Here is a 14,175-nt window from a genome sequence, read left to right as displayed (position 1 = left end):
AAACAGGCCAGAACAGAATGCGATCCTGAAAAATGTGGTTCTATTCCAGTGCAAACCAGAAGATGTCGCTTTATCAACGCGCTGGAGGTCTCCAACCACGAAAGGAACAGGTTGCGGGCTGTGAGCGGGGCCTGCAGGCGACAATGTGAAGGCTGACACGCCAGCCGTGACGTCAGAGAGTGTCGGTGCGGGGTTGGCGACACATGGATGTCACCTTCTGCAATGTGCAGTATTCTGAAACAGGGTGTTGCACTGTGTTGGTTAGATGGGAGGAGGGGTTAAAGTCCAGAGTATTTAGAAAGGTGGCAGCCCCCCCCCGGTCGAAATGGCTGGCATTTTAAGGAGTGTAAGTTCACACGAGCGCCAGAAGAAACGCGCTGCGGGGGGTAAGAGCGAAGTGTCTCGGCGCAGGCACGTACAGACGCACAGTGAAGAGAAATAAAGTGCAGGTGATATAGTTCATGACACACCCTACAATGAAACGAGGTTTTAAAAGAAAAACGGGAACACGCATAGATAGTCGAAGAAAGGACGTCCAGTTCGTCGCATTTACTTTCTGACCGTTTTCATTTTGAAACTACACTTTAAAAAGCCAGCAATTCACGCGGTGTCCATTGCGAACAACTGTGCGCGGCTTTGTAGATCATTGAGTGCGGTAAGGGTTATTGGAACAACCAGTGAATAAACCATGTATTTATTGCAATTATAAATGCAATATACATTCACATGAATCCAGTTTGGTCTAAACAGTGAGCAACCAACCAAATCTAACCTGAACTCAATGTCTGACACTTTTCAAAGGAGTGTGCGCTGGAGCGGCGCGCCTCCTATATCACGCAGCGCTGGGTTGGCTTTGGAAAAGGAAATCAGAAGAAGTGGGCGCTTCCAGCCGCGCTGGGTGTAGTTCAATCGCATCAAAGTTGTTCAGCTAGGTAGAAAAACGGACTGCCTGGCACATCTGCAAGACGAGGAGCTCAAATTGAAGCGAGCAGTGCGTACAGGGCAGTGTTGGCGCAGAGAAGCGAAGCCCCTCTTGGTTTGAAAGTGGAAATGTGAACTTGGGGAGACAGACGCACTGACGCTGGCTGATTCACTTTTTCCATGAAGATATTACTTTACGGGGAATACATACTATCCAAGCAGCGGCTTCTGGAAGGAGGGAAAGGAGACTTTTTTTGGAGGGGGGGATCTTGGAAGGGTTGTGATCGCTTGCGTAAAGAGTACGACCACAATCGTGAGCGGGAAGAAATGCCAACGGGATATATAAGAGGATGTGCTTATTGTTTTGCCAAAGATCAACTTTTGGGTAACGCAGCCTCTAACATGTAATGACTGTCAGATCCCCCCACCCCCCCCCCCACCCCATTTCCTTCCGTTAAACTAATATCTAAAGTGTTTTTAGAGGTGACTTTTTGAATGGGATTATATAGTTGATTTTGATGTCCCGTCCAGGAGTGCTAGTGGGACCCTGGCTGCTGGTCTAAGCCAGGCTTTGGGGAAGCGCCTATGGAGCTCCAAGTGCTGTGCGCATTGCTCTACTGCTTTCTGCTGCCCCTCTCTCTACTAGCAGGTAAGTGGCTGCCAGGATATTATTATCATCATTTAGCTGAAGTCTTAAGAAGATGCCAGTCTTACGGAAGTACATTTTTAAATTGCAGAGTTGAATTTCATAGTGCAGTATAGGCATAGTGGAGGACACAGTGACAAATACATGCATTTCTAAATAGCAATACAGTTTATTAGTATCCATAGAGAGTAGTTTAACAGACAGTGTGTGTAACTGAGATATTACAATGAATGTTGCCAGTGCCTGTTGAACATTTACTTGTCAGGCTTGTTTTGTTGGGGTAGTAGACTCTTTAGCCAGACTGTCAATGTTTTGTCAATATTCCCAACCGATGTTTTTAGAAAATACTCACTTTGAAACAGTGAATCATGTTCCTGGTAATTAGCTTGTTAAACAAAACTGCAGTTTGTCAGCAACACATTTGAAAGTTTGTAGTAATATTTACCTGCACCCAGCCTTCTGAGACTTTATCTGATATAAGGAAATTATTTTAGTTGCATAGATATGTATAGCCTACATCTGCATTTGGTTTATACACTTTCTTATTACATATTTTATATTTAAAATATTTGATACATGTTATTATATGCACTTCACACTTTCTGTATAAACACATTACCGGGCCAAATCAAATAGTTTCACAAATTGCTGTAATGTAACCGTTCAGTTTCCAGCATCTCTGAAAAGTGAAAGTAGAGTTTTTTTTAATCCGTTATAATGTATTAATAAACCAATTGAGATGAGCTTAATTGTTCACGTTAGCTGACGTAGTTTTCATTCAAGATCTGTTTATTCAGTCTGTGTACACGTGTACAGGCAGTGTGGTTAGTGTCCAGAGAAACTCCCTGGCAAAGCGTCAGAAATAATTGAAAAGGTCCCAATTTTGTACGATTGAGGTCTCCAGACTTGAACGTTTTGCTCAATTAGAAAACGAGAATATGTGTTCACAGAAAGATCCCGCTATTTTCCCCAAAATTTCGAAAAGCTAGTTTCAAATTGTGACCCAGGTGGGTTGATACAATATGATCATATTACGAGGAATCGAACATGTTTTAGTCTGATACTTTCCAAACTTCTAGATCTAATCAGTAATCGTTTCTGAGTTCCAGAAACCAAGCATCTTCCTTGATTTGGACTTATTGAAAGTATGGTGAGTTATAATGTGCTGTGTGTCAGCCTGCCAATGCTTTTGGTCCAATGCAGAGTCCCATATGGGTCACTGGCCAACACACAAGTGGGATTAAAACTAGAAACTCTCTGAAGGGATTTATAGGCTTTTATACAGTGAGGGAAAAAAGTATTTGATCCCCTGCTGATTTTGTACGTTTGCCCACTGACAAAGAAATGATCAGTCTATCATTTTAATGGTAGGTGTATTTTAACAGTGAGAGACAGAATAACAACAAAAAAATCCAGAAAAACACATTTCAAAAAATTTACAAATTGATTTGCATGTTAATGAGGGAAATAAGTATTTGACCCCTTCGACTTAGTACTTGGTGGCAAAACCCTTGTTGGCAATCACAGAGGTCAGACGTTTCTTGTAGTTGGCCACCAGGTTTGCACACATCTCAGGAGGGATTTTGTCCCACTCCTCTTTGCAGATCCTCTCCAAGTCATTAAGGTTTCGAGGCTGACGTTTGGCAACTCGAACCTTCAGCTCCCTCCACAGATTTTCTATGGGATTAAGGTCTGGAGACTGGCTAGGCCACTCCAGGACCTTAATGTGCTTCTTCTTGAGCCACTCCTTTGTTGCCTTGGCTGTGTGTTTTGGGTCATTGTCATGCTGGAATACCCATCCACGACCCATTTTCAATGCCCTGGCTGAGGGAGGGAGGTTCTCACCCAAGATTTGATGGTACATGGCCCCGTCCATCGTCCCTTTGATGCGGTGCAGTTGTCCTGTCCCCTTAGCAGAAAAACACCCCCAAAGCATAATGTTTCCACCTCCATGTTTGATGGTGGGGATGGTGTTCTTGGGGTCATTCCTCCTCCTCCAAACACGGCGAGTTGAGTTGATGCCAAAGAGCTCGATTTTGGTCTCATCTGACCACAACACTTTCACCCAGTTCTCCTCTGATTTATTCAGATGTTCATTGGCAAACTTCAGACGGGCCTTTACATGTGCTTTCTTGAGCAGGGGGACCTTGCGGGCGCTGCAGGATTTCAGTCCTTCACGGCGTAGTCTGTTACCAATTGTTTTCTTGGTGACTATGGTCCCAGCTGCCTTGAGATCATTAACAAGATTCTCCCGTGTAGTTCTGGGCTGATTCCTCACCGTTCTCATGATCATTGAAACTCCACGAGGTGAGATCTTGCATGGAGCCCCAGACCAAGGGAGACTGTCAGTTATTTTGTGTTTCTTCCATTTGTGAATAATCGCACCAACTGTTGTCACCTTCTCACCAAGATGCTTGGCGATGGTCTTGTAGCCCATTCCAGCCTTGTGTAGGTCTACAATCTTGTCCCTGACATCCTTGGACAGCTCTTTGGTCTTGGCCATGGTGGAGAGTTTGGAATCTGATTGATTGATTGCTTCTGTGGACAGGTGTCTTTTATACAGGTAACGAGCTGAGATTAGGAGCACTCCCTTTAAGAGAGTGCTCCTAATCTCAGCTCGTTACCTGTATAAAAGACACCTGGGAGCCAGAAATCTTGCTGATTGATAGGGGATCAAATACTTATTTCCCTCATTAACATGCAAATCAATTTATAACTTTTTTTAAATGCGTTTTTCTGAATTTTGTTGTTGTTATTCTGTCTCTCGCTGTTAAAATACACCTACCATTAAAATTATAGACTGATCATTTCTTCGTCAGTGGGCAAACGAACAAAATCAACAGGGGATCAAATACTTTTTTCCCTCACTGTAAGTGTCTGCCATATTTTCAGTTTTCATGGCTCCAGAGGTTTTAAACCCCATATTGTAAAGAGAAATCTCAATAATTTAAAGTTGCAAGAAACACAGTGGTTTGGAATTTTTTATTTGCTTTTTTGACTGTAAAGGTTTGATATCGTCTGCTGTTATGTGGGGCTATAATTTTGTACTGGAGCAAAAAGCTTTGAAAGACCTCTTATAACCTGCTTAACTAATGCTAATGTTAACAATTGGGTTTTAAAAGCACAGCAGGCAACCACCAGTATTCAGGAGCAGTGCTTTATCATTTTTCTTTGTACAATTCCAATATGAACGGAAAATGAAACTGAAGGGCAGCTGCAAATTGGGCAGCTCCAAATTGATTGTCTTGCTCGTCGTGAGTGTCTGCCCTTCCTGAAGAGACAGGATAAGTCTTATCCAGGCCAGATGTCTTCCTTTCAGCTGCATGCGTATTTTCAACCCCAGCAGAAAGTGTTTGTAAAATGTGTGGCGTTCCTATTAATGAGGAAGCACCTTCTATGTGTGTGATACTGTGAAAATGTGCCATTCAGTTCCACCCAGCAACAACTTCTTCCATTCATAGTCTATAGTTATGTAAAGCTTAATCTAAAAACTGTATTATAGGGCAATCACATGCAAAGTCTGCAGGGTGTAATTGGCAGATGTGGCAAGTGTCACATGGGACTTTTCTGCTGTGCAGGAAACTGAGACTGCTTCTCTCTTTAGTATCTTTACACAGTGCCTTACTTGTGGTCTACCATGTCTCGGTGTTGGTTTACACTTTGGATTTTTCTGCAGTGAGACGTTATGCTTACTTGTTTTATGCACATTTCAGAATGCAGGCCAGTTCAAGGGCTTGCTTAAATCCGCATTCGTGATAACCTAACAAGTGCAGCTATAATGATATTTGGCATGTTAGTCTGATGTAATTGTGAAACCCCAGTCAATTCTCAGTTCCTCTGTGAGTCCTTGTCCAGAAACCACTATATTCAGCTATTATTTGATCATTTTTGTACATCTTCTGCCAGGCATAATTTCCTGTCACAGGATGTCTTTAATTAGTGTATTCATTTAGTTGAAAACGTATTACTGCTGCATTGTATATGATGTTAAATGGGACTTCAGCCACTGCCCCCCCCATTGGTTTTAATATTGTCTTGCATACATGTGTGCTGTAATTAATTGAAAGATGATGCCTACTATCTCAATGTATCAAAATTGTAAACCTGTTTAATCTATTATATTTTTTTTTGGCATATTCCTGAAAATAGTCTTAAAAAGATCCTAATAAGATTAATGTCTCATTCCTGCAAGACAATCTTGGAAGGATTAACAGTTTTAACGTCATCCTCTGATGTTTAGAAAATGTATTAAGCTTGTATTTTGCTCTATTGGCAGGAAAATGGTTGGCTAGACACACACATCACTGAGCAAATGGATGAATCTTGTCTGATTTCTTTTTCAATCTGAAGGTTTACCTTTTGCATAGCGTCTATTAATCCTTTCTGCTGAAAAACAAGGCAATAGGCCACCCAGAAGTGGTCAACTGTAAAATAACAATAATTCTAGACACTGAAAAATAAAATTGGAAGCAGAGATACCAGCTGGGAGAAAAAGCTCTACTGAAGTTAATCATGTTTGATTATGTGGAAAAATTTGACTTGGTGGAGTGTTGTAGGACCAGTTTTCCCTGCCCCTGGCCTATTGTATATCAGGGTGGCTTATGCGGGGTAGAAACACTGCAGTTGGGGTTTATTGAGAATTAGTTATTTTTTCTCATATACTGGTAATGTGGATACCTTTTCAGTGGAAATATTCATTTGAGGGTGATTTTTTTACAGGCTCATTATTATATTGTTTTCTCCTGACATGTGACACTGTATTTTATACTGTTATGTGTGTAACATTTATAAGAAAATTTGCTTTAGTTAGCATTCATGGTGTTGAAACAAAGAGCTAACAGATCAGCTCCCTCTAACACAACACAGGTAGGCCTCTTTTTATATATGAATTAATAAGTTTCATATGGCTCCTCCAAGCCATCGTGCCACTGCTTTATGAAACAAGCTTGCACTATGAGAGAGTAAAGATTTACCTGTCAAAAAGTGCTTTCAAGTGGGTCTCTGTACTGATGGAAATCATAGCACTAGTCCATAGAAATTGGGGTTAATAATAATTACAATGTAATTCATTATTATAACTGCTTCATCCACTTTCTTTGTGTGCATTATTTTACCTTTTTATGTTTTCTTCCCCTGTTTTAAGCAATGTAGCATGTTTTGGTCAATCTCCTAGCAAAAGGCCTGCCTTTACAATTAATAGAGAAAAAAATAACAAGCTACTATAATACTTATTGATTTTTTTTTTTTTTTTTAAGCAATTGTGTCTTCCATTATCCTTGATTTAATGTTTATTTCTGGACTTAGAAGCAATCCAGTTATCTTGAAGTAATTAGTAGTTAATTTATAACTGCACACATAAACATGGAACGATTGCTGAGAAGAGAAATGAAATGGAATTGGCAGACCATTTATTGTATGAGCAAGTGCAATTGTCTGAACTTCATGAAATAAACATCAAAACTGTCTCGAGGCCGAGTGTGGAAGATAAATCATATCCTCCATATCATTCAGTGCATGTTCTGCTTAGCTGTATTGTTAAGCACCCATCCATGTTAGAGGCCACACACTTTATATCTGGTTATTGGTACCCATTATTCAGACTAATGTATTGAATACTAAATAACCTTAAAGTGCAAGTAGCAGGTTTTTTTTTTTTTTTTTTTATAAAATGTTCCTACATTGCCACAGCTGTTTAAATAGCGTATCTGTAATTTTTGCTTCTGTATTTATGAACCTGACCATTTTTTGGTTTGCATTGAGAAAATCGATTGTGTTATTGATGCTCGTTAAGGGATCTAGATTTTGGTAACCAGCATTGTGGCTTGTGTTCATCAGTATTCAAGAATTATGATAAATAATGATTGCATTGCTGGTCTTTATTTAAACCACTTTTCTTTACTATGAGGGATTTGTCAAATTAAGTTAATGTTTGACTCCATTCAATACAAGTGACAGAACAAGGTATAAAGTGGGTGGCCTGTTATTGTCTTAACATCAGAACAAAGTGAGTTAGAAAACTTAGAAAAACAGTACATAAATAAAGTGAATCCAAGACTGTTAGTAAGCAATGACTAACAGTTAATCTGTTAATCTAGCTGGCTACCTCCCATCTGAGCATGCTTAGGATGACTGTATTTCCTCTGTGTTCCATCACCTAGTAAACTGTTGTAGTTCTTCATTCTATATGTAATATATAATATGAGCTGGGGTTTGGCTTTTCATAATGGTAAAAGGTTCGGCAGTGAAACAGGGAGACTTGACCAAGGATTAATTGATGTTGAGTATTGAAGTAGGCTTATATAATAAAGTATGCAGTTGAGAACATAAGAACATAAGAAAGTTTACAAATGAGAGGAGGCCATTCGACCCATTGTGCTCGTTTGGTGTCCATTAATAACTAACTGATCTAAGGATCCTATCCAGTCTATTTTAAAATGTTCCCAGATTTTCAGCTTCAACCACATCGCTGGGGAGTTTGTTCAGATTGTGACGACTCTCTGTGTGAAGAAGTGTCTCCTGTTTTCTGTCTTGAATGTCTTGAAGCTCAATTTCCATTTGAGCTTCAAATGCGTGTCTCCCTGCAGATCTGGAAAAGCTCCTCTGGTTTGATGTGGTCGATTACCTTTCATGATTTTGAAGACCTGAATCAAGTCCCCACGTAGTCTCCTCTGTTCCAGGGTGAAAAGGTTCAGTTCCCTCAGTCTCTCAGTAGGACATTCCCTTCAGACCTGGAATAAGTCTGGTTGCTCTCCTCTGAACTGCCTCTAGAGCAGCGATATCTTTCTTGAAGTGTGGAGCCCAGAACTGTCCACAGTATCCAGATGAGCTCTAACTAGTGCATTGTACAGTCTGAACATTACTGCCCTTGTTCTCAATTCTACACTTTTGACAATATACCCTAACACTCTGTTTGCCTTTTTTATTGCTTCCCCACATTGCTTGAATGGAGAAAGTGAGGAGTCCACATAGACTCCTAGGTCTTTCTCATGCATTACTTCATCTAGTTCTATTCCTCCCATAGTGTAATTATAGTGGACATTTTTGTTACCTGCATGTAATACCTTGCACTTGTCCACATTGAATTTCATCTGCCAGGTGTCGGCCCACAACTGAATATTATCTAAGTCCCTTTGAATAGCCTCTGCTGCCGAGATTGTATCTACTGAGCCACATAAAGTTATCGTTCAGTGTTTTCCGAAATGCTCATCTTATCACATTATCACATTGGCCGTAGAAATGTGTTCTGTGCATGTTAATTACTTTGGTGGAATGCACAGTGTCAGCCACGAACAGTGTAAGAAGAGGGCAGTGTATGTAACCTAGCCAGAGGAATTGTTGGTTGTAAATTATATTTTGTGCTTCTGATTGCACATGTCAGGGCAGTGTTTATTTTACATGTCAGGGACATTAGGTATGGCTGTAGGGCTCTGTGTTCTTTGGAATCACATTCATTTTTCCATAAAAACAGGATGTAGTGGGTGAGCCGACCGATGTTCCACCAACAATAGAATATAAAAGTTCCTTTTTTAACTGGATAATTGTTGCAATTGTTAATCACATGTTTAAATGCCACTTCTTAAAATCACCAATGTGTTTTCATTAGGAAGGATAAAGAGTGAAAGTTAATAAATAGGGTATGGCCTTAAAAGAGATTATTTGTTTTAGTGGGGATGAATATGGTAACATCATAACTTAAATCAGCTAGTATCACAATGTTTGAGTATATATTTTAAACTGTATTCCCATATAAAAAAGCATTTCTTAGTCTTCGCTTCATTGTTTGAACGATGGAATGATGGATTTTTTCCATCTTGAAACATTTTTCTGTAGTTACCTTATTACCTCAACATGTTTTTCCTGCTAACCATGCTCTAATTTTATCCTGGGTCAGCTAGGAAGTAGTTTTCATGGTTAGGATGGAAAAAGTTCTTCTAGCCATTGAAATTAGCAGGCCGGACATGCTTCCGTCAGTTATTTGTCTTAAAGCCACAAGATTCCACTTTAGCACATCCTAAGACATCCAGAGCAGCCCAAATAACTATGGAAATGCTCTCAGTTTAAATTATTCAGTAAATGCATAGATAGACATCCAACAACCTTTTCTCTCAATATTTCAAAGATATCAGATGCCACACATGTACATGATAAAGTAACACAGGCTGAACACAACTTTGGACAAGGATAGAATGAAGTCCTAGTGGTAAATGGATGAAAAAAAAGGTATTGTTTCCATTTCCTACTAATAGATGTTAACCAGTTTAGTAAGGTTCTCAATGGAACAAAGTCCTTGAGATAAGGATACTGAAGGGGTCTTTAGAAGCATAAGTTAAATTATAAGGTAAGATGGTCTCTCAAAGCTGTAACCACCTGCAGCACTTACTTACACACACAGATACATTCTGAGGGTTACTAGGATGCTTTGAAAATTAACATCTGGTGACTTTGAAAAGAGCAATTGAAACATAAAATTACTGTCAATATATACAGCTGTTTTTATTTTTATTACATACCGGAGCATTTCCAGGAAAATGTGAAGGGATACATACATTCCCCATGACAGCCTTGAACAAACAAGTTCCATATTGTACGTTCCACTTGCACAAACAGCAAGCAATAATCATCTATCATTGACAACAGTTACATTAGAGGCAAAAGCAATTGATATTGATTACAATGTGCCAAAATTCCATAATATTGGAGAATTGTGCCTCAGAGATCACACACTTCATCAATTAGGAGAGACAGTAGGCTCCAGTTTCTAATACAAAGAGTAATATATTCCATGAATTGGATTCCATAGAGTATAAGGACCTCTGTCCAAATGTGTTTTCCATTCCTTGACACAGGAGCCGTTGGGAAGGTTTCAGATGATATAGTATATAGCGGGAGAGATTGGTCACTGACTTTTTTTCTTCGATCTGACAATAATGGGAAAGCCAGGGTGGTCTGACTCACTTTTTGGAGTTATGTCAGCTACTTGCGTAGGCCCAGGGTAGTCCCTGAAAGCTGTTGTGTGTATTGTTCTTTGTAGCTATGGTGAAAGGAATATCATCCAATGGACCAATATATTACTTTTCTATTAAAGACTTAATTGAGAAGAAGACGCATTCTTGTATAGATTATTTTTTAACTAACAATTACTAGAATTAAATCAAACCATTGACCCACCCAATAATACAAAACTACTAAAATGTAATCAGTGGCAGATTGATTTTTTGTTAGCTGTTTCTTTCTTCTACCCATAAATGTAACAACTGTGAAGTACAAGTTTGCAGTTTGCTGTTAGTGGATGGGTCGGATGGGTCAAAGACTAATATCTCTTTGAAGTAGGCTTTGGAAAATCTTTTTCAAGTTCCTTTTGCGGAAGATCATTGTTTTCTGTAAATGTACTTTTTAGGATACCCTTCATTTAATTTCTGCATTACTAACATTCTGTGTTAAAAGCATGGTTTGTCCTACCACTCGGTCCTTCAGATCTTATAGTTATGATTGTTGTGACACTTCTTGAGCATGATGACTCATATCCTGTCATCCAACTGCCTGTAGTGCAATTGTAACAGATAAGTTTATACATATTTAAAAACTTACATTTTTAGGATCTGCATTACAATTGCCAGCAAATAAAGCGTAGGCTAAGCTGTGAGAACAATACCAAGGATAATTGCTTTAAATGAGAGCTATATAGGGCATCATCTGTCCCTCTCAGCCAGTGTCAATGCAGTATCTTCAAAATGTAGTTGTTTCTCAAGGGGTATTCCTATACACGTCTATGAGATAGAAAAATCAATACTTATGCTTTCTAGAAAGAGATACTGTGCTGTTTATTGAAACAAATTGTCCCTCTGCATTCCTATCCTGTTAGGGTTATCATCCTATAATTAAGCTATGTAGAATGTCTTTAAAATCAGTCTGCTTTACTGTCTGGTAAAAATGAATCAGCAGACATTATAAAAGGGATAATCGTTCCTCTGGGCTCCTCTACACCTGCTCAGGCCTGAGTCTTTGCTGGACACAGTCCTTCTGGCAACACAGACTGTGACAGGAAAGACTGCTGTTGTCTGTCATTCAGGAATATTGATATGAGTGTGTTTCCCTGTCACTGACAGCAGGGAAGAATTATTTACTTACTGGGAATGTTGCTGGAAAGCAGTAAGCTCAGCACTGCCTCAGCCTGCTTGGCCAGACACAGACAACTGAAATGTGAGACCCAGCTATGAAAATAAAATGTAGGTTTTATGTGTTGTCTTTCATTAAGGCTGAAATGCCTTTGTGGCATTTGTAAACATCATGTGAACTTTGAAGAACTGATGCAATTTCTGATCATTTTCAGAAGACAGAAAAGAATGCTTTGATTGCAAATTACATATACAGATGGACGTGAGTTAGCATAGAGATGAACTCCATTGATGTTCAAAGTGAGCCCTGGAGCTCTGAACAGGAGTTAAGTCTTGCAGAGTGGTAATAAAACTCTCTAAATAAAGACCTTTACCTTTATTAGGATACAAGCCCCTTTTCAAATTTTTTGTAACTACTTTCCTTTCTTAAAATCAAACTAATACTTTTTTACTTTTTGTATGCAACTATGTACAATGTCACCCCTTAGCAGAACTGGGACATGAGCTGAGCAGAAAATAAGAGGCCTCTGTATTTGTAATTGGTTCAGTATTTGATAAGGTAACAAAGTGATAGACACAAAAGTTCTCAAGAATTTTTTCAGTGTCACATCGATAAAAAAGCTGTAAAAAAACAAAAACAATGAAAGCCTTAATTTGGATAAAACTAATTAGTATAAAACTTGAGTTCCTATTGTTAAGTGTAATAAAAAGAATTTGCAGTCAGTGGGATAATAGTGCACTTTTGTCTCGGCCTACAGGATCTTTTATCAAGATTTTCTAATCTAAACTAAGCCATACCTGAGGGATGCATAACAAGGGGTTCATTTACATAGTTAAAGCATACTTCTCATCAGCACTGAGAGGAAACTAACTTTGCCTATCAGTTTAAAATCTAGAATGGTAGTTCTAGTTATTGTTAATTTTGTTTTTGTCTAATACATTATTTATTCTGTGGTCAGCACAGATCTCTCACAAGGTTCGGATGATCCACAGAGAAAAGAGAAAATTGCATGACCACTGAAACGGAAGGATCCTGTATCAGCTATGCTTTTTTGCTTCTCTTTATCACCAATAGAACCACACCAGCAGAGTAGATGTGCCAATGTTATAAGGAAAGCAAGATGTAGGGCAATTAAAGAAAAGTATTTAGTCTTTCTTGGTGACATTGGTCGGACTGCAGCCAGTGTTCTGAATCACACCTGTTCTGAAGCTTGTTGATGTTTGAACTCTGGAATGGTGTAAGATGAAGTGTGATAATATTCTCCCCGAGGCCAGTTTCCCTTTGCATTCTCCAGCCCTCTACCTGCCAAAACAAACTGTTGCTAGTTGGTACAGGTGGGCTCACTGGTACACAATGTGTATTGGTTCTTTGTGGACTTGGGTGATTGTCTTCTCTGTGAACTTAAAAAGAGACATAGCCAGGATGGAGCTGTAGCAGTGAACTGAACTTAAAAAGACTTAACATCTAATTCAGTCAGTAGCCTTTTGAAACAGTTGCTCTCTGTCTTAATCTGGGTTACCTCACAGGGGAGTGTGCAGTCTTTAGTAATACTGCCAGTTAACGTTATCATAACAGATTGGCTCAGAACACACCCATTGATTTCAGATTTGCAGAGGGAGATCCAAAGTTGATTGCACAGTAGCTGGTGACTCTGTCCTGACAGGATCCCTCACCACTGTTCAAGTCTCAAGAGCACAAGAGGAGTGGCGATACTCTCATATTACAATAGGTTCCTTCATGCAGTAAACATGGCTTGACCCTGTGTTTTTGGTTTCATGTGACTGTTATTGCCTGTGGGTGACTTAGGGTGACGTTTTTCCAGTTTATCAAAGCCTTTTGTTTCCTTAGTGTTATCTCGGGAACCAAATTTCTTTTGAATAAGGAAAGAAGTGAAGGTGTAAAATGTTTGGGAAATAGCCTAAGCCTTGTAATGAAAGTGACTTATTTGTTAACAAAAGTATGTTTATTTTTAATTTCTATTGTATGTAGTTTGGGAATGACATGGCCAGCAGACAATACCAGGAAGTGTATGCCACACAGCCCTGAAACTTGTGACAGTCAAGCGTTTTCATTTAAAAGGTGGACTTGACACCTGTGATGACCATACGGATATCATTTTTGATGTGCTGACACTTCTACAGGATTATTATTACACTTTGAATAACACTACATTCGACATTCACCAGTTCTTCTTATTCCATATGGTTTGCATGTGTTGTTAAATATAGACTAAGGACAAAGTGAGATGTCATCATACACTTCATTGCCAAGTGTCAAAACTGAACATCATCATCCAAGTCAGTTAGCATTGCATACTATTAAATATATTTGATTAAATGTTAAAAATATTGAATTGGGCAGAACCTTTGAATACTTTTCCCATTAGTTTTCACAAAATAATATTTTAAGTGTGAGCTGTCTTTGTGAATGAGACCCTAGATGGGTCAGTGCCTTTCCTTGGAGTATTGTAGTTAGTTTTGAGTATTGCTGAA

General features: G+C 39.1%; 1 protein-coding gene across 1 annotated transcript in view; it reads left to right on the top strand.

Annotated features, from left to right (window-relative positions):
- The first annotated feature begins 333 nt into the window (after positions 1 to 333).
- The window catches only part of piezo1 (piezo type mechanosensitive ion channel component 1 (Er blood group)), a 71,919-nt gene continuing 58,077 nt past the window's right edge, over positions 334 to 14,175 (top strand). The window contains exon 1 of the mRNA XM_066713742.1: positions 334 to 1,570. Within this exon, the coding sequence (XP_066569839.1) occupies positions 1,507 to 1,570 (64 nt within the window). The 5' untranslated portion in view covers positions 334 to 1,506. The remainder of the gene's footprint in view (positions 1,571 to 14,175) is intronic.

The sequence above is a fragment of the Amia ocellicauda genome, chromosome 9 (assembly GCF_036373705.1).
Source record: "Amia ocellicauda isolate fAmiCal2 chromosome 9, fAmiCal2.hap1, whole genome shotgun sequence".
Lineage (NCBI taxonomy): Eukaryota > Metazoa > Chordata > Actinopteri > Amiiformes > Amiidae > Amia > Amia ocellicauda.
Note: the sequence above shows the minus strand (reverse complement) of the source record. Positions and strands in the feature narration are given on the sequence as shown.